This window comes from Eleutherodactylus coqui, chromosome 5 (genome assembly GCF_035609145.1).
Source record: "Eleutherodactylus coqui strain aEleCoq1 chromosome 5, aEleCoq1.hap1, whole genome shotgun sequence".
NCBI lineage: Eukaryota > Metazoa > Chordata > Amphibia > Anura > Eleutherodactylidae > Eleutherodactylus > Eleutherodactylus coqui.
Window position 1 is genome coordinate 166,948,942 of NC_089841.1, and position 25,155 is coordinate 166,974,096.

Consider the following 25,155-nt stretch of genomic DNA (forward strand, 5'->3'; position numbering starts at 1 on the left):
CAGTCCCTCTCATTCACTAATAAAAGGGACTGGACGATTCTGAATGATTCTCACTGGACGAGCCAACAATGCATTTGCCTGTTTAAACAGGCTGTACGAATGCGAACAAGTTAGCAATGATGTCTCTTGCTCATTCAAATTGAGAATCGGCTCATTTAAAAGGACCCTTATGCTCCTCTGGCTGTCTGTAGAATTGCTTCATCATAGGTGGTGATATAATGTTTCAGAAAGATTCTCTGTGATGCAAAGTTGATTACTGTCCTATACAAATGTTCAACCCAGCAGCCTCATTAACTGCTTGTAGAGCAATTGGGTTAAGGCTTGTTCACATCTGCATCTGAGTTTTGGTTCAAAGCCTACATTAAAATCCAGAATGAAATAGCGCTTCATGCAATGTTCCATTCAAATTCATAAACTCCAAATTACGGTACTTTTTAGGCACCAGTGAGCAGTTCTTGGTCATGATCAGCATCCTTATGACAGTAACCTCCCAGTTCAGTGTTCTGATTTAGAAAGACGCCTTTTTACGGTAAGCTTCATCCTATGAAAATGTCAAAAACATAAGAACCATAGATTAGCTGTGTCACAGTGCAGTCATAAGTGTGGCCATATTATTGCATCATGTATATTCAAATAAATGAGAATACTACATGTTCTTAAGTTTATTGTGTAATAGGTATTACTGGGAAGAATCCAAGCCTGTTTTCTAATTGTAGCTTAATTTTGTTTTATGGAAGACAAGAAGGATGATGCAGTTGAATTGTGCAGGGTCTCAAAGGCCACAAACACCTTGTGTAAGCTTGTGCTAATTCATTATGGAAAAATGCCGAGGCAAGTAAAAGGAACAAGAATAAAAACATCTAGCTAAGATGTATACAAATTCAGATTTATTGCTGTAGAGGAGGATTGTGGAGATGCAGTTGGCAAAAGAGCCTAAAAGGTTTGGGGGTAAAATAATTGCCATGAAGCAAAAGGAAAATGACCACAAAACCTGCTGCAGACTGCAAGAGAATTGCAAGTTGAAATAGTATTGTTTTGCAAGACGGTAACTCTTAGGACCAACCCTTTAAAACAATTTTAGAATCCTGGAGTGTGCAACTCTCATTTGTCCTTCAGATCAGCTGAGAATGTGGGGCTTGACTTGAATAGCTGTTCGTTCTTTGTCCCTATTCAACTTTATAGAGTTTGTACAAGTTTCCCAAGAAGGGTGGAAAAAAATTGCAGCATCTACTTGTAATTAATGGAGCTGATACTAGGCACTACAACTTACTAGTTAAGTTCCCTTCAGGGCTCCTACTCACTTGTTTATTTTTAATACGAATGTCAATGGGACTTTCTAATGTTAAAATCGCATCACACAAAAATCGCAAAGCACAAACTTGCAATGTGTTTTTAACATTAGAACGTCCCATTGACATTCGCGTTAACACAGCGTTAAAAAAACGCAAGTGGGTAGGAGCCATCAATTAGAGTCATTTATAGCATCACACTTCAGATGAGCGAACGTGTTCTCATTTTATTATGTGAAGGTTGTGCTCAAGAACAATCTTTTTTATTGGAGTAGATCATCGTAATCGTTAAACCCAGTGCATGACCAATTAACCCTTTTACTACTAGAAGTTAATTGCATACAAGCGTGCTTTAGATTTGTACAAGACAGACGGTATTAAGAGAAACACATGTGCTGTTTTATAATTAGGTGTCAGCCTGCGTGACATATCTTCAACTCCCAGCCAATAACAACATACTGGAACTGGACAAAGCTATCTTGTGAATACTAACTTGGAAAGGTTAGAAAGTTAGTGTACTTAATTCAAGCTCTGGAGACAGTTTAGTGGGAAAACACCAAATTCAGATCAAGCAGTCGGACGGGAAAAATAACACCCTCTGGCTATTCCTGACTTTAGAGTTGGGAATTGCACAGTGTGACGAGTCTCTGTCTGGGTTTAAACCCATCATTGGTACTTACTGCAAACTTGGAACATTCTTGAAGAACTTTCTGAGTATGAGGTTTGTAATGCTGCCAGACTAACTGGCTCTTACTTATGCTTTCACAATCCTCACTGGACAATCATAAACAGATTTTGCATTTCTGCACACTTAAGAAGGATGGATTTGCGAGTTTTAAAAGAAGTTATTTTTTTCTGTACTGCATAGTGTATGATTCCCACTGACTATGTATAAGGAAAGCAGAACAGAATTGAACATTACTATCAGAGGCGTAACTTCTTGAAGCTTCTAGGCCTTAATGCAAAAGCTGTAAGAGGGCCCCCAACTATAATGCTTTATTCATAGTACTGGGCTCTCTATATGGAGAAGAGAGGTCTTATGGGCCCCCTAAGGCTCCTGGGCCTGGTGCAACCGCATCCTTTATAGTTACGCCAGTGATTACCATAGAGACACAAGTATAGTTGGTATTCTCATTCCTGGCTGCCAGGGTTGCCAACATGTTTTTTTTTCCCTTTTTTTGGACAATGTATCCAAAAATCAGGGTCAGTCAACATTTTTATTGACACAGTTGGAAACCATAAAAAAACCTTAAAGAGTATAAGTGATACATGTATACAGCCTACAATACTGATAGGAACACGCTAGTAGACCTTACTTTGAGTTATAAAATTATGATCATTACAATCACAATTATCTATACAAGTTCCTCCAGCTTTGCCGGGCCACTGTTACAGTGTATGGAGCAGGAAGCTGATAGCATCATTCATTTCGGCATTGTATGGCGGGAATATATCTCATTGAAGTGACTATATGCTTAGTCTATAGTGAGAATATTTGAAAGCTAGAGAATGATCAGTTATAAAAAAAAACAGCAATCTATATAGATCTAGAATGACTCATTACATATATAAATAGCTTTATTTTAGAAGGTGACCCAATTTTGGTCGCCTATAACTGCAAAAAAAAGTTGTGTAAAGAGCATGTATGATGTTAGCAAGGGTTGATCTGCGTCAGTCTATATCTACTGTACAGCACACACACACATATATATACATATATATATATATATATATATATATATATATATATATAAATTGGTCATATACCACATATTATATATATATATTAGAGATGAGCGAATATACTCGTTTCGAGTAATTACTCGATCGAGCACCACGATTTTCGAGTACTTCCGTACTCGGGTGAATAGATTCGGGGAGCGCCAGGGGGGCGGGGGGAGGCGTTGCGGAGCGGGGGGTAGCAGTGGGGAACAGGGGGGAGCCCTCTCTCTCTCCCTCTCCCCCCACTCCCCGCTGCAACCCCCCACTCACCCACGGCGCCCCCCGAATCTTTTCGCCCAAGTACTGAAGTACTCGAAAATCGCGGCGCTCGGGCAAAAAAGGGGCGTGGCCGAGTAGGTTCGCTCATCTCTAATATATATATATATATATATATATATATATAGTATATGATTCAATTAAGTTGCTCTTAAATATCAACTCAATGATGGCACAGAAACAATGCTATGGGGAATCTTTACCTTATTCTGCAGCAGTGTGCATAAGACATTTATATTTGTTTCGAATACATATACTGATAACACAATTCCTCTTTGTCTTCCTCTCATGTAGTTTGCTGAAGTGATTGGACTTCTTCAATGACAATTAACCTAATAGCTAACTAATGACTTTCCTATAGAAGAATTGAGGAACCTCTCATAGCTGCATTACATCAGAGGCTGATTAATTTATTAAAGTTTTACCCTATGGGTATTTTTTTGCGAATGAACAAAAACTCTCTTGTGTGACTTATCAAAGGGACTCTATGTAATCCATGTGATTGTATTCTGAGAAGGATCAGGATGTGCTTTACTTGCACTCGAACTCAGAATAAGTATCTACAGGCAAAAAAAAAAGAGAAAAAATTGCATAGTAAAGGACTGCAGAAGTATTCAGTCTAAATTTTTTTACCAGATGGGTTATTGTAGTGAATCCACTCTTTGACCCTTTAAATGTGAACATGCTGGATGCTATATGTATAAGATGTAAACAAGTGAAAAGTATGCCCCATATAAACTTTTATTAGTCTGAAAACTTCGATATTCTGGATTTCTGGAAATGTTTTTGCTGTCTACCAAAGAAGTTCTATGCGCGTATTCATCTTCATAGCCACAGTTTTTTTCTAGGCTCATGTGTTTAATGCATGTATTGCTTATGGCATCAGAATATGAGTGTAAGCAAGTTTTCAAAATACTGTTTCTTATTTAATTAAGAAAAAGAATATAGAGTCCAAAACAGATGTTTTTCAATGCGGAAAAAAAAGCACTAGGTCAATAGAAATCTTATATAGTCTGGAATAGTAGAATCTAGCACTAAATGTACTGGACAGCTTGTAACAAACTTAGAAACTTTAGTTTCCAACCTAAGATCTTAAGGACTACAGCTGTTTACATGTGCATGACTTTACTGCAGGGCATGAGGATGGATGGCATACATTGATCAATCATGGGGTTTTCAAAATAGGAAGTTGTTTATAGCTCCATTAGAAAAAATCCAACACTTCAACCTTGGCTGGGACTTTGTCGAGCTTTGGCTTGACAAAAACAAAAGCCACGGTTGAAATATTGCATTTTTGAAATGGAAAATAACAATTTTATGTCTTGACAACCTCAGTAATGCGAAAAGAGAGGCGAAAATGCTGGCACTACAGAAAGGTACAAGAACGGACTGATACATAAGTGAGCCACACGCTCCCCAAAATATATACAATAGTCCATTTTCTTGTCAATAAAAAAGGAGGCAGCAAATAATATAAGAGCATTGAAAATCCCAAACAATTCAGACTAGGGATTTAAAAAAAAATAAAAAATTATGAGATTTCATGTGACGCAAAGAGAGTTTATAATAAGCTAGAAAATGCATGCATAAATCGTGGGTGCCAAAAGCTTCATAGAAAATGGGGAGAGCTCTAGTAAAGTATACTTGTTAGAAAAGAGCGAACGAGCTCGTTTAGAGCAGTTACTCAATCAAGCATCGCTTTTTTCAAGTAACTGCCTAATCGGGTGAAAAGATTCGGGGGCGCCTGGGGTGAGCGGGGGCTTGCGGTGGGGAGTGGGGGGGGGGGGGAGAGAGAGATACCCTCTGTTCCCCCCTGTTACACCCCGGAGCTCCCTGAATCTTTTCGCCCGAGTAGGCAGTTACGCGGAAAAAGCGATGCTCGATCGAGTAATTGTCCTAAACGAGCACGTTCGCTCATCTCTAATACTTGTGCAATTAGATAAAGTGTCAATGATATAGCTATTGTGAGACAGATCCCACTAAGAAAACTGAAGCCGATGTATATTGTCACATCATTTGGATTTGTAGATATTGCTCAGTAGATTCCTGGTGAAAGGAGAATTTTACAACAACTGTTTTATCATTGACTGACAACTATATGCAGTTTGCTATAATTCCATTCTCATTTCTGCTCATAGGGAGTTTTGTGCATAAAAGATGGAAAACAGGATGGAAACATCACTAGACTCCAAAAATATAATGTAAAAGAAGCCTTGCATCATCAATGGGGTGAAACCTTTGGGATCCCTACTAGTCCTGTGAACAAACTGGTTTTGATCCCTCTTTTTATTGAAATGGGTAGGATTTATGGAAATGGTCAACTGAGATCAGAGAAGACCAAAACCAACTCGTTCACGGGATCAGCAAGACTGCCAGCGGCTGAATGAGTTTTGTATCTTATCATTTTTAAAGTATCATTAAATCCTCATTTGGTGAGATTTCTTTGATCTCATTGCTGGGCAACCCCGAAATATGCACTGCTTCACCTCAAACCCAGTGTTTTTTTTTTATTCTGCAGCATGTCGTGATTTTTCATTTGCGAGCGGAACACGCAATTGGTTTCCACTCATCTGCATGAAGAATCACTTTTCCATACCCTGCTATGGGCGGTATTTACTCTGGAATCCGGAGTAAATACCCGCCCGCTCCAGATTCTGCAATGCTAATCCGCCTGTTTGCATTCACCCTTATTGTGTATACAGCTCTATTGCAGCCCTATGTGTCTCCATGATTACAGACTACAAACAATCCCTACACGTAGTCTGGTCCAGCAGCCATGTGTTACTCCATTACATCTATGAGTGATAAGGGTTTTCATCTCTATACCTTCTTTATTAAATGTACCTTTTACTGCTGCTTAGGTATGCTGTTCAATGCAGCCTATACTTCTGGCTTTTCATAGCAATAAAAGCAGTGAAGAATGAGAGAACACATTACAAGGGCTGCTACACATTATATTTTATTGTGTTTGCTTTTTCTTTTTACTGCTTAAAATCTACTGGGTATTTTTAATTAACATACATAAAAGAAGAAAAATATATGTTTTACAGATCATCAAGATCTCAGTCAGTGCATAGCACAAAATTCAAGTTATGACTTATTGGCATCGGCCACGTGTTCCTTTTCTGTCCATGATTGTGCATAATCTGTTCAGTATTTTCCATGTGAGTTGTGCGAAACCCCATCAGCCTGTGGCAGTTTGGCTGTTGCCCAAGTTGTAAATGATACTTTCCATGTGTAATTCTTTGAATGGCAAATATCTAAAGGAGTCATTTGGTGAAGTGAAAATGAAAGAATACGTTCTTTAAGTTCTGCATCTTTACAGACCAGGAGGTAAAGAAGAATCTTCTTGTCCTCACCAAGCTAATCTAGTAGTAATCATAACTTTCATAGTGTATTCAACAAAGAAAGAATGTTTAGTCGTACCTAAAGAGTTTGTCTTTTTTATGTAACAACCCTTGTCTATATGATCTATTAGAACATATACAATGTTTCCCCAAAAATAAGACCTACCCTGATTTTTCAGGATTTTCCGGAGGCTTGAAATATAAGCCACACCCCAAAAATAAGCCCTAGCTGCACTACATAAGAAAAAAAGGAATACATTATCTAGCAGACTCGGTTCAGGTCCCTTCGGCTGCTCTCCAAAGCTCTGACGTGCTTCTTCCAGTCCTTGGCTGCCCATAGAAGATCACTTCCTGGTTATAGGATTCATAAATCCTACCTACAGTAAGTGATGGCTCTGATTGGTTCTTGAGCACTGCTCAGCAAACCAATGTAGCGCTCAATGAACCAATGCGATGGCTGTGATTGGTTCATCGAGAGCTGCAATGATTGGCTGAGCAGTGGTCGAAGAACCAATCTCATTGCATTGTGGAGGCGGGATTTATGAATTGGCTAATCAATGCCACGGCTCAGCGCATTGGAGCTCCAGAGAGCAGTGAAAGAGACCTGGACCAAGCCTGCTAGGTAAGTATAATAAGACATCCCACGAAAATAAGACCTAGCGCCTCTTTTGGGGCAAAAATTAATATAGGACAGGGTCTTATTTTCAGGAAGCACAGTAAATGTCATGGTGGGGTATGTTTATGTGCCACAGTGGAGAGCCACTGGAGTAACATGGTTTGCCCATTCATTTTTAATAAGCGACCGCTTCTATCTTTGCGCGGCAATATCAACTGATTCTCTAATATGTAAATTTCTAATATACTTTATTTTCAATTCATCTTTATTTTCAAGATCTCTGTAAACATAAAAATTCTCACAGCTGAAAGTTTGTTACAATTCTTTCAGTAGGCAAACTTTCACATGGGCTGAATTTTTCTGAATTCCGCATGGCAAATCTGCACCCTAATCCATCACAGCGAAGTCTCATTGCGCATTTGCTGGCGGAATTAAGCCATTTTCATTCAGTGCTTAGAAGCGTTTGTCCGGTAAGGCCTTGGTTAGACGAGCAGAAATTCATGCGCTTTTCCACGCAGGGTAAAAAACGCACTGTGTGCGGAAAAAAATTTGCATGACCGCGTCCATTGCCACTCATATGTTCTTTTTTTTGTAGGTGCAATTTTTTTCCCACGAACGCAGTGCATTTTTTTTTCCGCTTGGAAAAATGTGCGGATTTCCGCTCGTCTGACTAAGCCCTGAGAGCTGCTCTGTGCACTGCAATGAGGGGCTACTGATTGCGCGGTGAGAGTAGTGGCAGGACAGAATCAGCACTAAAGATGAGCGAGCGTACTCATTAAGTCAAAATACTCGAGCGAGTATTGCCATTTTCGAGTACATGCCTGCTCGTGAGAAAAGATTTGGGGGCTGGCGGGGGTGAGCAGGGGGGAGCGGGGGGGGGGGGAGAGAGATCTTCCCCCCGTTCCTCCCCGCTTTCCCCCGCCGCCCTCCCGCCCCCCCACAGGCCCCGAATCTTTTGGCACGAGCGGGCATGTACTTGAAAATGGCAATACTCGCTCAATTATTTTGCCTTAATGAGTACGCTCGCTCATCTATAATCCGCACCGTTTCCGCTATGTATGAATGTTCCCGATTTGTGCTGCTGATATAGTTAGCCACAAGAGAAACTATAAAATACACATAAAAGGTAAAATAAGTGGCTGTTAAGGATAACTGCTGCACAGCTCCCAGCATCAGGGGCTTTGGGGGTAAATGGCGTTAGTGTGTCTTCACACATTAAAAATCTCATGATTTGACCACATTGTGTGAATAGACCCTGTGAGTGGTTTCATGCAACATTTCACCTGATTTTTTTGCCCCCTTTTTTAGGATGTTAGCTGCAAGTCAATAGGGAAGTTAAAGCTACAATTAGTGCATTTTTATGTGGCTTTTTTTGCCTATCATTCATTTTTTGGATCAGCTGCATCTCTTTTGCGGTAGCAGCAAGCTGTAGTTCTATAGCTGCAGACGTAGCATAAGCTTCTCTACAGGACATGGAAAATGGCAGGAAAATGTATGACCAAAGAGTTACCAGGGCTGTCGAAGTGCCTTCTATCGTATACCTATGGGTCTGTCGCCTTGAATTTCTTTTTAAGTGTTGCAATTTTTGTGTTGATAGATTTCTGCATGTTTTTTTTCTCTATAAAACGATATTTGAGAAATAAAAAAAAATGTATGACTTAAAAAAAGCTCCCAAGCTCCTTTTATAAGTGTATATCATTAAAAAAGACCTCTGGTTTTTATATGCGTATTTCTGGGTAAAAACTCCTGCCACACAAAGCGCGTGTAAAGAACGTCTTATTGGTGTTTTGCTGAATAGAGCATTGAGGAGTACTAGTTGTTCCTTCATCCCAATGTTACAGGCTATTGTCTAAAGTCCGCATGACTCATGAAAGCAAGGCTTTAAAACATAGAGGAACTGCTCAAAAATAGAATTTCCTATTATATTGTTTCAAAGGTGGGTCGTCAAAGAAATTCAGATTTCCTGCGGCTGTCTTGGATATTATTAATCAAGCTATATAACGTTTCCTACAGATCTATGCCTGTAGCTTCCTATGGTCTCTAGGCTGCTGAAAGCTTGCAGAGAAGCCGCAGGGAATTTGACTAGCAATTCCCCTAGACTCTTGCCCCATTTTCACACTCTTCACTTCTGATGGTACCTATTCTGTTAATAGCAATACATTAGAGATTTACTGCAAATGTAAAGTCGTAAGGTACACTTTATAGAAATGATTCCTTGTCAAAAGAATAGGAAATAACTTGCTGATTGGTGGGGGTCTCACTGCTGAGAACCCGGCCACACTTGAGAACAGGACTCCTGTGTCTCACTCTTCCAGTCACTGCAGGAGTCACTTCTTCCCTCGCACTGACGTCACTGTAAATGAAGCACTGGCCAAGCAGCGTGGTCGGTGCTATGTTCATTTCAATGGGGCTGATGGAAATAGCCAAGTGGGTGCCATTGAAAGTGAATGGAGCACCTAGTGCACTTTTGCAACCTGCACTTTATTCACACTCCTCTTTACTGCGGGGGGTGCAGTAACCCAGCAGTGAAGAGGACGGGGGATATTGGACTCCCATTTTTGGGATCGGTGGTGAGACTTCTTTTCATCAGCAAATTATCCTCTATCCTGTGAAGAAATGATTTTATGCTGTAAATTACTATAAAGCAGAGAAGATTGAATAATGGAAGTGTCACTGACATTTTGGTAGATAGTTCCATATTCTCTGTAGATCTGTCCCTATGATAATCAGGCAGTTCTATTGGTACCGCATGCATGCTTGTATGTTGTTTCTTGACTTACATTAAATGGAACTTTCTCCAAAAATCAACATTCTGCTCATGTTTGCAACCTCATTGTGTATAAAAAGTTATTTCTTTCTACAACACCCTTAGCATTTTACAAATATACAGCTCAGTACTTGGAAGGATTGCTGCAGCTGGTTCACACACCAATAATTCTTTAGAATTTGGGATCAATAGACTCTGAATTGCGCAGTTGCCAGGAGCACTATTTTCTTACAATTGGAAAGATGCTTGGCAGGTTTGAAAAACTAAATGGATACAGAGTTCTCTTCCATGTATCATAAGAAGAGCTAAGAAATAACAATATATATAATGCAAATCTCATAGTCAGTCATACACTACGGTTCTTGAGCTGGTAGGTTATCTTGGTGGAAGTATTCCCATAATGCAGGAAACACTGACCTAGAAGGGATGCACCTGGCCAACATCAGTGATTTGATGTGCAATGACATTCAGATGTGGTCCAACTGGTATCAGGAGACTGAATGTCTACCAGGGAAACACTTCCAAATAAATTACACTATATCCACTATGTATCAGAATTCATGTTTTCAGAGCTCAAGCTGTAAAAACAAACTGAGAGCAAGGAAGCATGGTAAGCAAGGAAGTTAAATAAAAATATCTTCTAAATTAAAATACAATTGGTTTAAGAAGCTCTAAAATATAGAACACTTATTGTAAACTCTGCAAAATGACAAGCTAAACTAAAGGACCCACCAGGAAAACCCAGCAAACCACACCCCGAATACCACCATTCTACTTCCAAAGTGTAGCTAGAGGCAGTGGCATTGCTGGGGTTGAATTCGACATGAGTCATAAAGGGTGAAGGGCTAGAAGTAGTATCACGTAGGGCTTTACTGTAATGTCCTATATTAATGCCAAATCCATTATTGTCCACACCCTAAAAATTCTAAAAACCATGACTCTGATTTCTGTTCCCTACTACTTGATGGCAATTTATATGTGAGGAAGTCACATAGATGGCCAGGTCTCCTACTAGCAATATTAAAGAGGGTGCTAAGTGGTAACTCCTTAAAGGGAATGTGCCATCAAAAAATGACTTATTTTATAGATCACATTTTTTGTTGATTTTTCTCAACATTTTTATTTAGAAACCTAAAATCCTGCGTTTTTAACACTGACCACAGAGCTATATAGTAGTCTGTTATGTCATAATATGTAAAAAAAAGTTGCAGCAGTTACTAACTAACTAACATCACAGGCAGGATTACACTGAAAGGTAGACCCCTATATGTACAATCCCAATTCCAAAAAAGTTGGGACGCTGTGTAAAATGTAAATATATGTATAGAAAAAAGAATGCAATGATTTGGAAATCCCATATAACTATATTTTGTACATAGTAGAACATAGAACACATCAGAAGTTGAAAGTGAAACATTTTTCTATTTCATTTTTAAAAATTTACCTAATTTAGAAATTGATGGCAGCGACACATCTCAAAAAGTGGAATAGGGCCATGTCTACCATTGTGTAGCATCCTCTCTTCTTTTTACAGCAGTCTGTAAACATCTGGGAAGTTAGGAGACCAATTGCTGGAGTTTTGGGGTAGGATCTTTGTCCCATTCTTGTTTGATGTATGATTCTAGCTACTCAACAGTCCTGGGTCATCTTTTGCTAGATTTTTTGTTTCATAATACACCAAATGTTTTCTATTGGTGAAAGGTCTGGACTGCCGGCAAGCCAGTTCAGCACCTGGACTCGTTTTTTGTGAAGTCATGCTGTTGGGATGGATGTGGTTTAGCAGTGCCTTGCTGAAATGTGCAAGATCTTCCCTGATGTTGTCTTGATGGGAGCATATGTTGTTCTAAAACTTTTATATACTGTTCACCATTGATAGTGTCTTTCAAGATGTGTAAACTGCTCATGCCATATGAACTAATGCAACTACCATACCATCAAAAATGCAGGCTTAGGAACTGTGCACTGATAACTACCTGCATGGTTTCTCTCATCTTGAGTCCACAGGACTCAGCGTCTGTGGTTTCCAAAAAGAATTTCAAATTTTGATTCATCTGACCGCAGAACAGATTTCCATTTTTGCCTCAGTCCATGTTAAATGAACTTTGGCCCAGAGAAGATGCCAGCGTTTCTGGATTGTGTCAATATGTGGCCTCTTCTTTACATAATACAGCTTTAACCTGCATTTGTGGATTACATAGTGAACTGTGTTTTGACAATTATTTCTGAAAGCATTCCTAAACCATGAATTTCTCTACAGAATCAAGCTTGTTTTTAATGCAGTTCTGCCTGAGGAACCAATATTTACTGTCAGCCTTGTCTCTTGTGCACATGAATTTCTCCATGAAGATTCTATGAATCTTTTGAAGATATTATGTATTGTAGATGATGGGATATTCAAAGCCTTCACAATTTTACATTGATGAATACCGTTCTTAAATTTTTCCACAAATTTTAGATGGAGTTTCTCCCAGATTGGTGAATCTCTTACCATCATTGCTTCAGAGAGATTCTGTTTCTCTAACATACTTATTTTATACACAGTTATATGACTTAGTAGAGAATTGACCCAGCAGCTGTTTTTCATTAGTACCACTTACTTTTCCAGCATTTTGTTACCCTCTCCCAACTTTTATGACATGTGTTGCCGCCATCAGGTCCTAAATGAGTTAATTTTTTAAAAATGAAATAGAAAAATGTATCACTTTCAACTTCAGATATGTGTTCTATTGTGACTAAAATATGGTTAGATGAAATTTCCAAATCAATGTGTTCTTTCTTTTTTTCTTTACATTTATTTACATTTTACACAGCGTCCCAACTTTTTTGTAATTTGGGATGTAGACTGCTCTAAAGCATATCTTCTAAATGTTGTTAAATGAAACTCAGGCAAGATGGCCTCCTCAATAGTCATACAGAAAACGGAATACAAAATTCTACAATTAGAAAATTAAAACAGATTAAGTATTCTATGTTTCTCTATCTGGTTTCAATTAATAAATAAATTGGGGAGATAGTCCATTTAAGCATGAAATGTCCAACTTTAATTTCACACTCAGTGCTATAAGCTTGTCTTCTTTAATATTGCACAAGAAAGTGTATATGTTACAGTTTTTTTTACAGTCTTTGTTGTTTCTTTCTTTGTAGTGGTTCAAATTTTGTCTGCTGCGCAGGCTGGAAACAGCTGGGAGAAGAGTGTCCAAATGGTGAGCATAAATATATTGGTGTACTAGAAAATGTAATTCAGGTGATGTTCTGAAAACTAGAAAAAGTATTGAAATAAGCAGAAGAGTACGGTTAGTGGGTATAAGTGAGTCGTAGTACCTGACCCTCACAATGAACCCAACGTAATTGATATGTTTCTGTAAAATTAAAACATGCTGATGGCACTCGTAAAATTGAATAACAGCTAGCTAGCACATCTCACTTTCATTACGAATCATTCCCTTTTTTTAAGATAACAGCTTGGACGTGCCATAATATTACTATTCTACTGTTTTTGGTGGAAAATGACGCTTGGATCTTGACTTCCTCCTGTAAGAACCATTACTTTCCCTTTGTAAGAACCATCAAGAGTCGCCCATCATATTCGGATTGTACTTCCCTTTGTAACAGTCTTCAATGACCGAGATGTCTTGTGTGTGTAATACAAAGTGAATAGAACCCATTGATTTCAATGGGTTGGCTCACATGAGTGTGTTGGGGCGTATTACACAATTCAAGAAGCCATTGAAGTGCAAGTATGCAGTGAGTACGCTTATTTGCACACCATTTCAATAAGCTTGTCTAAGTTCTTTTTTAATGCCCAACAATGCCTGACACTCTTCCCTTCTACATGGCACAAGTGTCGGGCATTTTTTGTCCGACACTCGTCCACTGTAAAAGGGCCATTTATTTAAGGCCTCATGTCCACAGGGAAAAGAAGATTTTAAATCCACAGCGGATCACCCACACGCGGATCCGCACCCCATAGGGATACATTGACCACCCCAGGTAGATAAATATCCGCGGATGGTCAATAAAAGTGAATTACAAAAATCCTGGACCATGAAAAATAATGGACATGCTCCATTTAGGTGCAGGTCTCCCGCGGGGGCGGCTCCCGCAGGCTTCTATTGAAGCCTATGGAAGCTGTCCGGATCCGCAGAAGACCCGCGCCTGAATTAAACTCACCTGCTCCGGGCGATGCAGATCTTCCTTCCTTCGCGGCACGATCTTCTTTCTTCGGCCCGGCGGATGTGCCCGGCGCATGCGCGCGGCATGCTGCGGCGTGCCGAGCACATCCACCGGGCCGAAGAAAGAAGATCCGGCCGCGAAGAAGAGAAGACCTGCATGGTCCGCTGCGGGTAAGTTTATTCTGATTTAATGCCTCATGTCCGCGGGGCAGGAGGGACCCGCTGCAGATTCTCCATGGAGAATCCGTAGCGGGCCTGATTTTCCCCGTGGACATGAGGCCTAAATCATTGTTTTAAATCAAGAGCTTTTTTATCACAGAGATATTTTTCTGAACATATTCCCTCCCTCAGGAATTGCTCATTGGGAATACTATTAATCAGATGTCTCAGATGGAAAGAACTAACATGCATTAGTGGATTCACTGCTATGTTCTTCCTGTGCAAATCAGAATGCAGGCAGCAATCTGTATCAGCCCCAAAGACAATATCCAAAAACTTCCATGTTAGCATGTCCACACTTGTACATTAGTTTAACATTCCAATCTTTTGTATTAAAGCTTCCATAAATAAACAAGTTTGCATGCAGTCCCTTGCCAAATCATCATGTTATTAATATAACAATCACAGAGATCGAATTTTCAGCCAAAGAACCAGAGTTGATTTAAAAAACTCTCCTCTCCGACAGCCCAATGAGAAGATTTGTGCACACCACCCTCATTGCAGTTCCCTTGAGCTCTAGAGACAGGAATTCCCTAAAAACATGAAAATTGAGTTTATTTTGCCAGTATATGCAATGCATTTGTAACATTTAGCGACGTGATATCTACTTCTTTTGTGTTTTCCGCTCATTTGTTTTGATCGTTTTTTAAAATCTCTAGAGATGAGCGAGCACCAAAATGCTCGGGTGCTCGTTACTCGAGACGAACTTTTCGCGATGCTCGAGGGTTCGTTTCGAGTAACGAACCCCATTGAAGTCAATGGGCGACCCGAGCATTTTTGTATATCGCCGATGCTCGCTAAGGTTTTCATTTGTGAAAATCTAGGCAATTCAAGAAAGTGATGGGAACGACACAGCAACGGATAGGGCAGGCGAGGGGCTACATGTTGGGCTGCATCTCAAGTTCACAGGTCCCACTATTAAGCCACAATAGCGGCAAGAGTGCCCCCCCCCCCCTCCCAACAACTTTTACTTCTGAAAAGCCCTCATTAGCAATGCATACCTTAGCTAAGCACCACACTACCTCCAACAAAGCACAATCACTGCCTGCATGACACTCCGCTGCCACTTCTCCTGGGTTACATGCTGCCCACCCCCCCCCCCCCCCACGACCCAGTGTCCACAGCGCACACCAAACTGTCCCTGCCCAGCCTTCAGCTGCCCTCATGCCACGCCACCCTCATGTCTATTTATAAGTGTGTCTGCCAGAGGAAAAGCAGGCACACACTGCAGAGGGTTGGCACGCCTAGGCAGCGACCCTCTTTAAAAGGGGCGGGGCGATAGTCCACAATGCTGTACAGAAGCAATGAGAAATCCAATCCTGTTCCACCTCCATCTGGAGCTGCACACGTGGGCATAGCAATGGGGAACCTATGTGCCACACACTATTCATTCTGTCAAGGTGTCTGCATGCCCCAGTCAGACCGCGTTTTTTTATAAATAGTCACAGGCAGGTACAACTCCGCAATGGGAATTCTGTGTGCACCCACAGCATGGGTGGCTCCCTGGAACCCACCGGCTGTACATAAATGTATCCCATTGCAGTGCCCTGGACAGCAGAGCTAATGTCAGATTAAATGCAGGTGGGCTTCGGCCCACACTGCATGCCCCAACCTGACCGGGGTTTTTAATTCATAGACACAGGCAGGTACAACTCCCTATTGTGAAGTCCCTGTGGACCGACAGCATGAGTGAGTGCCAGGAAGCCACCGGCGGTACATAAATATATCCATTGCATTGCCCATCACAGCTGAGGTAATATCATGTTTAATGCAGGTGGGCTTCGGCCCACACTGCATGCCCCAGTCAGACTGGGGTTCTTTAGAAGTGGACACATGCAGTTACAACTCCCTGTGGACCCACAGCATGGGTGGCTCCCTGGAACCCACCGGCGGTACATAAATATATCCCATTGCAGTGCCCAGCACAGCGGAGGTAATGTCATGTTTAATGCAGGTGGGCTTCGGCCCACACTGCATGCCCCAGTCAGACTGGGGTTCTTTAGAAGTGGACACATGCAGTTACAACTCCCTGTGGACCCACAGCATGGGTGGCTCCCTGGAACCCACCGGCGGTACATAAATATATCCTATTGCATTGCCCATCACAGCTGAGGTAATGTCATGTTTAATTCAGGTGGGCTTCGGCCCACACTGCATGTCCCAGTCAGACCGGGGTTCTTTAGAAGTGGACACATGCAGTTACAACTCCCTGTGGACCCACAGCATGGGTGGGTGCCAGGAACCCACCGGCGGTACATAAATATATCCCATTGCATTGCCTATCACAGCTGAGGTAATGTCATGTTTAATGCAGGTGGGCTTCGGCCCACACTGCATGCCCCAGTCAGACTGGGGTTCTTTAGAAGTGGACACATGCAGTTACAACTCCCTGTGGACCCACAGCATGGGTGGCTCCCTGGAACCCACCGGCGGTACATAAATATATCCCATTGCAGTGCCCAACACAGCTGATGTAACGTCAGCTGTAATGCAGGTGGGCTAAAAATTAATTTGATTACACTGTAGGCGAGGGCCCCCAAAAATTGGTGTACCAACAGTACTAATGTACCTCAGAAAAATTGCCCATGCCCAACCAAGAGGGCAGGTGAAACCCATTAATCGCTTTGGTTAATGTGGCTTAATTGGTAACTAGGCCTGGAGGCAGCCCAGTTAAAATAAAAATTGGTTCAGGTGAAAGTTTCAATGCTTTAATGAGCATTGAAACGTATAAAAATTGTTTAGAAAAATTATATGACTGAGCCTTGTGGGCCTAAGAAAAATTGCCCGTTCGGCGTGATTATGTGAGGTTTCAGGAGGAGGAGCAGGAGGAGGAGGAGGAATATTATACACGGATTGATGAAGCAAAAAGGTCCCCGTTTTGGATGGTGATAGAGAACGATGCTTCCATCCGCGGGTGCAGCCTACGTATTGTTTAGGTATCGCTGCTGTCCGCTGGTGGAGAAGAGAAGTCTGGGGAAATCCAGGCTTTGTTCATCTTGATGAGTGTAAGCCTGTCGGCACTGTCGGTTGACTGGTGGGTACGCTTATCCGTGATGATTCCCCCAGCCACACTAAACACACTCTCTGACAAGACGCTAGCCGCAGGACAAGCAAGCACCTCCAGGGCATACAGCGCGAGTTCAGGCCACATGTCCAGCTTCAACACCCAGTAGTTGTAGGGGGCAGAGGCGTCACCGAGGACGGTCGTGCGATCGGCTACGTACTCCCTCACCATCCTTTTACAGTGCTCCCGCCAACTCAGCCTTGACTGGGGACCGGTGACACAGTCTTGCTGGGGAGCCAGAAAGCTGGCAAAGGCCTTGGAGAATGGTCCCCTGCCTGCGCTGTACATACTGCCTGATCTCTGCGCATCCCCTGCTACCTGGCCCTCGGAAATGCTCCTCCTCCTCCTCCTTCTCCTCCTCCTCCTCTGGCAATACACGCTGAAAGGATGACAGGCAAGCAGCATGTGTACCCTAAGCAGTGGGCCAAGCTGTCTCTTCCCCCTCCTCCTCATGCTCCTTCCCCTCCTCCTCCTCCTCCTCTGGCCATACACGCTGAAAGGATGACAGGCAAGCAGCATGTGTACCCTCAGCAGTGGGCCAAGCTGTCTCTTCCCCCTCCTCCTCCTCCTCAACGCGCTGAGATATAGACATGAGGGTGCTCTGACTATCCAGCGACATACTGTCTTCCCCCGCCTCCGTTTCCGAGTGCAAAGCGTCTGCCTTTATGCTTTGCAGGGAACTTCTCAAGAGGCATAGCAGAGGAATGGTGACGCTAATGATTGCAGCATCCCCGCTCAGCATCTGGGTAGACTTCTCAAAGTTTCCAAGGACCTGGCAGATGGCTGCCAACCAGGCCCACTCTTCTGTAAATAATTGAGGAGGCTGACTCCCACTACGCCGCCCATGTTGGAGTTGGTATTCCGCAATAGCTCTACGCTGCTCATAGAGCCTGGCCAACATGTGGAGCGTAGAGTTCCACTGTGTGGGCACGTCGCACAGCAATCGGTGCACTGGCAGATGAAACCGATGTTACAGGGTCCGCAGGGTGGCAGCGTCCGTCTTGGAGTTGCGGAAATGTGCGCTGACCCGGCGCACCTTTCCGAGCAGGTATGACAAGTGTGGGTAGCTTTTCAGAAAGCGCTGAACCACCAAATTAAAGACAATGGCCAGGCATGGCACGTGCGTGAGGCTGCCGAGCTGCAGAGCCGCCACCAGGTTACGGCCGTTGTCACACACGACCATGCCCGGTTGGAGGCTCAGCGGCGCAAGCCAGCGGTCGGTCTGCTCTGTCAGACCCTGCAGCAGTTCGTGGGCCGTCTGCTTCTTCTATCCTAAGCTGAGTAGTTTCAGCACGGCCTGCTGACGCTTGCCCACCGCTGTGCTGCCATGCCGCGCGACACCGACTGCTGGCGACGTGCTGCTGCTGACACATCTTGATTGCGAGACAGAGGTTGCGTAGGAGGAGGAGGGTGGTTTAGTGAAGGAAGCATACACCACCGCAGATACCACCACCGAGCTGGGGCACGCAATTCGGGGGGTGGGTAGGACGTGAGCGGTCCCAGGCTCTGACTCTGTCCCAGCCTCCACTAAATTCACCCAATGTGCCGTCAGGGAGATATAGTGGCCCTGCCCGCCTGTGCTTGTCCACGTGTCTGTTGTTAAGTGGACCTTGGCAGTAACCGCGTTGGTGAGGGCGCGTACAATGTTGCGGGAGACGTGGTCGTGCAGGGCTGGGACGGCACATCGGGAAAAGTAGTGGCGACTGGGAACCGAGTAGCGCGGGGCCGCCGCCGCCATCATGCTTTTGAAAGCCTCCGTTTCCACAAGCCTATACGGCAGCATCTCCAGGCTGATCAATTTGGCAATGTGCACGTTTAACGCTTGAGCGTGCGGGTGCGTGGCGGCGTACTTGCGCTTGCGCTCAAACAGTGGCGCTAGCGACGTCTGGACGCTGCGCTGAGTGACATTGCTGGATGGGGCCGAGGACAGCGGAGGTGAGGGTGTGGGTGCAGGCCAGGAGACGGTAGTGCCTGTGTCCTCAGAGGGGGTTGGATCTCAGTGGCAGGTTGGGGCACAGGGGGAGAGGCAGTGGTGTAAACCGGAGGCGGTGAACGGCCTTCGTCCCACCTTGTGGGGTGCTTGGCCATCATATGCCTGCACATGCTGGTGGTGGTGCCTCCCCAGCTGATCTTGGCGCGACAAAGGTTGCACACCACTGTTCGTCAGTCGTCAGGCGTCTGTGTGAAAAACTGCCACACCGTAGAGCACCTTGACCTCTGCAGGGTGGCATGGCGCGAGGGGGCGCTTTGGGAAACAGTTGGTGGATTATTCGGTCTGGCCCTGCCTCAACCCCTGGCCACCGCACTGGCTCGGCCTGTGCCCACACCCTGACTTGGGCCTCCGCGTCCTCGCCCGCGTCCACGTCCTCTAGGCCTACCCCTACCCCTCAGCATGCTGTATTACCAGTAGTACAGAAACAGAACGCTGTAATTAAATGTGCCGCTTATTGGCCTGTGGTTGGAGGCTGACTTCGCTTACGGAACGCCAGGAAATAATTTTGCGCAAGCCTGCTGTAACACTTAGCTGGCTGCGTATGAATTTGGAGAACTACTACACCCAGCAGAAACCCAGAACACTGAGGACAGTGACAGGCAGCCCAAATAGATTTTTTTCCCTAAATTTTTTTGCAAAGGCCCACTGCCTATATTCAATCAATATGTCTTCTGTCCCTGCCTAAGCGCTTCTGGCCCTGGAGTATGTCAAAGAACTGCAGAGTGTTGCACTGTGAACTGCAATACAGCGGTGATTTCACAGCCCAGACAGAGCCAGGAAATAATTTTGCGCAAGCCTGCTGTAACACTTAGCTGGCTGCGTATGAATTTGGAGAACTACTACACCCAGCAGAGACCCAGAACACTGAGGACAGTCACAGGCAGCCCAAATAGATTTTTTTCCCCCAAATATTTTTGCAAAGGCCCACTGCCTATATTCAATCAATATGTCTTCTGTCCCTGCCTAAGCGCTTCTGGCCCTGGAGTATTACTGCAGGGTGCAATGCTCTGCACGGCCGATATACCAAAAAAAAAATAATGTGCAACACTGCAAAAAGCAGCCTCCACAGTACTGCATACGGTTAGATGTGGCCCTAAGAAGGACCATTGGGGTTCTTGAAGCCTAAAATACTCCTAACACTCTCCCTATAGCAGCTCCAACAAGACAGCACTTTCCCTCCTCTATGTCAGAACAAATCTGTGGCGAGCCGCGGGAGGGGCCGATTTTTATAATCGGGTGACATCAGATCTCCCCAGCCACTCACTGCAGGGGGGTGGTATAGGGCTTGAACGTCGCAGGGGGAAGTTGTAATGCCTTCCCTGTCTTTCTATTGGCCAGAAAAGCGCGCTAACGTCTCAGAGATGAAAGTGAAAGTAACCCGAACATCACGTGGTACTCGTCTCGAGTAACGAGCATCTCGAACACGCTAATACTCGAACGAGTATCAAGCTCGGACGAGTACGTTCGCTCATCTCTAAAAATCTCCTTTTCATATGTAAATAAAGATTGTCTATTTAATGCCTTTTTTATGCTGTGTAGTATTTGTTGTAGGAGAGATATTTCTAATAGAGTTACATAGGTTTACGAGAGTTTGAAAAAGCCAATAGTTATATGTGGAGTAGAACAGAAGGAGATTAATCATTACCCACATCCAGTCATCCATTACTTTTTGTTTTATGTTCTTCTGATAGTCCAGTACTAAAATCAACAATATAAGAGTACAGTATCGTATGTCTGTATGAAACAGGGATTTTATCAATTGCCCAAGCTCTCACTGTATTATCCAATGTACTGACATTTCAGAATCCCCACAGTATATTTATATAGCATATCAGCAAAGCTATTTTGTAGAAATAATCCAGCATATATTTATTTGGCATTTCTTAATGGAAGCCTCATTTATAATTAAATAGTTGGAACTTGAATACTACCATATAATAGTTACACATTAGATTCATCATCTTGTGCCACAAATTGCATTTCTGGCAGATCATTAATATCCGGATACTGAGTGGATCCAAGTCAATCAGTGAGACAATTTCCTTTCTGAACCACTAATGTTAAATTGCCAAATCTAAGGTTGATGATATTGTTATGTAATGAGTCCAAGTTACTGCAGTCTGCACTGTAATTTGCATCTTTCCTGTACACATAGCAGGAGGTTCATGCTGAATATAGTGCAAGGCACAGGTTAGTTTAAGCTGTATGTTTAATACATTGTATTCATCAGTACCTGCTCCAGCACATTAGATTAAGACTAGAGATGAGCGAGCGTACTCGGAAAAGCACTAGTCGCTCGAGTAATGTGCTTTATCCGAGTATCGCTGTGCTCGTCCCTGAAGATTCGGGTGCCGCTGCGGCTGACAGGTGAGTCGCAGCGGGGAGCAGGGGAGAGCGGGCGGGAGAGAGGGAGAGAAAGATCTCCCCTCCGTTCCTCCCCGCTCTCCCCTGCAGCTCCCCGCTCCGTGACGGCACCCGAATCTTCAGGGACGAGCACAGCGATACTCGGATAAAGCAAATTACTCGAGCGAGTAGTGCTTTTCCGAGTACGCTCGCTCATCTCTAATTAAGACCCTTTTACATAGAACGATTAACAGTTACTCTTTGTATCGTGCGAAAATGAGTGATAATCGTTCGGTGTAAACGGTCAACGAATGAACAATGAATGATAACTTGTTTGATTATTCTTCATTGTTCGAATTATGGCGGTATAATCGTCCCATATAAACAGGCAGTGGTTCATCTATGAACGACTGCCTGTTTACTATGAACAGAGGCAGATGAGATCCCTGCTGCACTCCGCCTCCATTCGATGATTGTTGGAACTACTGTTGGGTGCTTAAGTGCTCGACAGCTGCCCCGTGTAAAATGGCCGTAATCGAAAACGTCTTTGGGTATGATACCGACATTAACCTAGAAGTTAACATTCATCGGTTTGTCAATTTCATTGTTTATCAGGAACAGTGCCATGCATTTTGAAGAGGCCGTGCTTTGTACTGCAGCTCATTACAGTTTAGTCCCATTCAATTAATGGGACTGAGCAGTGGTACCAAGCACAACATCCACAATCAGCTGAGTTGGACCCTTACCAAACTGCTATTAATGGCCTATTAATGACCTTTCCCTTGCAAGGGAAAATGTATTATCTCATGAATGGCTGTCTATGTAATTCTTGATGATCTTGAGTCCGGCGGAGAAGGAGCATCTCCAACCCCCCCATGTCCTAATAGGGCATATCGATAGCTTGACATCATGACACAACCTAAAGCTTGCACGTCTTCCTCTTGTTTATATTATCCCAACGGGCAAGTTATATATCGGCTTAGATGCATATAGGGGATTCACATTCATTGCTGAATTTATCAGCACTTTTCCTAAATGCAGACCTCCATGAAAAATGTGGGTTTTTTTGCATTCTGTAGTTTTAATTTTAGCAGTGTCCTGTAGTCATATTATTACAAAAATATATTGAGCCTATTCTGAGGGGAAATTTCATTGCTTCACTTGACTGATTTTAATAGATATTTTAATCACATATATGGAAAATACCCTTAGGATAACTATTGTTCCGCTGAGTCATGCAGAATTGTATTTGACCCTAATGTAATGCCACATAATTGTTCATTTATTTATGCAATAAACATATCAGTACGGAGTATGGAGCAACGGATTTCAATGGGGACGATTTACAATTGCAAATGCAAGTTTTCTGGCAAAAATTGTGCTGGAAAACTGTCTTATATGTTTTGCACCATGTTTATGATGCACGGCATTTTGGACACTATTTTTGTCATGTCCAAAAAAGGAACATGGCTTTGCTAGAAAGTGGCGTAACCTTGTGGGGCATGGCCTAAATGCTACCTCTTGTGTCAAATAAAATGCCAACATTTTGAACAAAAAACTGAAGTTAACTACCGTGTTTCCCCGAAAATAAGACAGTGTCTTATATTAATTTTTGTTCAAAAAGGTTTAACTTTTTTACATGTATAGCTGCCTGGACACTATTTAAATTGACTTTTTTAATTAAAGGGGTTGTCCCGCGATAGCAAGTGGGGTTATACACTTCTGTATGGCCATATTAATGCACTTTGTAATGTACATTGTGCATTAATTATGAGCCATACAGAAGTTATTCACTTACCTGCTCCGTTGCTAGCGTCCCCGTCTCCATGGTGCCGTCTAATTTCAGCGTCTAATTGCCCGATTAGACGCGCTTGCGCAGTCCGGTCTTCTCCCTGATGAATGGGGCCGCTCGTGCCGGAGAGCTGGTCCTCGTAGCTCCGCCCCGTCACGTGTGCCGATTCCAGCCAATCAGGAGGCTGGAATCGGCAATGGACCGCACAGAGCCCACGGTGCACCATGGGAGAAGACCCGCGGTGCATCGTGGGTGAAGATCCCGGCGGCCATCTTGGTAAGGTAAGTAAGAAGTCGCCGCAGCGCGGGGATTCGGGTAAGTACTAAACCTTTTTTTTTTTTAACCCATCCCTTGGGTTTGTCTCGCGCCGAACTATTGAATAAAAAAAAAAACGTTTCGGCGCGGGACAACCCCTTTAAGTGTTAGCAGGGCTTAATTGTGGAGTAGGGCTTATATTTCCAGCATCCTCAAAAAGCCTGAAAAATCATTTTACATCCTCAAAAATTCTGGAAAATCATGCTATGTCTTATTTTCAGGGTATGTCTTCTTTTCAGGGAAACAGGGTAATAGGGGTATAAAGTCAGGTGAAAGAACTTAAAGATGTGGCAGATTTATCACCCAGCATGAACCACTGTGATCAGCATGGTGCATATTAAGTCTATCTAGTCTAAGGGCCCTTAGTGATAGTCAGGTGCAGAAGCATCCGACAGTCATTCCGATGATAATCGCAACTATGCTTTCACACATATCTCATTATAATTTGCTTCCATCGTTTCCTTGTAGCGATTTGCTCCTCTTTTTACAAAAATTGCACAATATTCACACTTGAAATTCAGAAGATTATAGTCGTCTACTAAGTCTGAAAGGAGTCACAATTCCATCAAGTCCAAAATTTCATTTTCTTGGCTTGTTCATTCCGAAAAAGAGTAAATTCTATTAGGAAGATGGCAATTATCCTTGTGTGAGGATATTAATTAGGATATATAAACATGGCAATTTTTGCAGTGGTTTTGACACAGAATTCACATGGAACTTGAGAGCATTCCGCGTCAAATCTGCATCCAATTACCTTTAATAGGAATCCATCCTGGTGTGAACTTTTTATATACGCAAATTTGAAGTAAGGAAGTAACATGTCACTTCTTGATGTGCATTCTGTGCTGAATCTACACTGGGAAATTCATAGGTGGGTTTGCCCATCGAAAAAGCCTAAATCCATGTACAGATCCGCATTATACCGAAGTGTAATCCAACACAGATTCTGCTGTGTGAACACTGCCTTAATGTTCTTGCTCAATTAGTAGTAGAATTATCTCTTGTACTATTACATTTACTAACTGTTCTGTAATGTAACGGTCATGTTAATTGTTTCCTAGCGATATGTGAAGGCAACTTTACCTGTAAAGAAAATGAAGTCTGTGTCCGGCCAAATGAATGTCGCTGTCGTCACGGCTATTTTGGTGCCAATTGTGAAACAAGTAAGTATTGTTTGCTTTTTTATATAATGCTATTATATTGACTGTATAAAGAGTTTTATATTTCTTCATGTATTAGT

At 43.0% G+C, this 25,155-nt stretch overlaps 1 protein-coding gene across 1 annotated transcript in view; it reads left to right on the forward strand.

The window, feature by feature from the left end:
• SCARF2 (scavenger receptor class F member 2) overlaps positions 1–25,155 on the forward strand; it is a 181,941-nt gene that overhangs the window by 60,652 nt on the left and 96,134 nt on the right. Inside the window, exons 2-3 of the mRNA XM_066603670.1 lie at positions 13,162–13,220; positions 24,977–25,078. Of these exons, the coding sequence (XP_066459767.1) occupies positions 13,162–13,220; positions 24,977–25,078 (161 nt within the window). The remainder of the gene's footprint in view (positions 1–13,161; positions 13,221–24,976; positions 25,079–25,155) is intronic.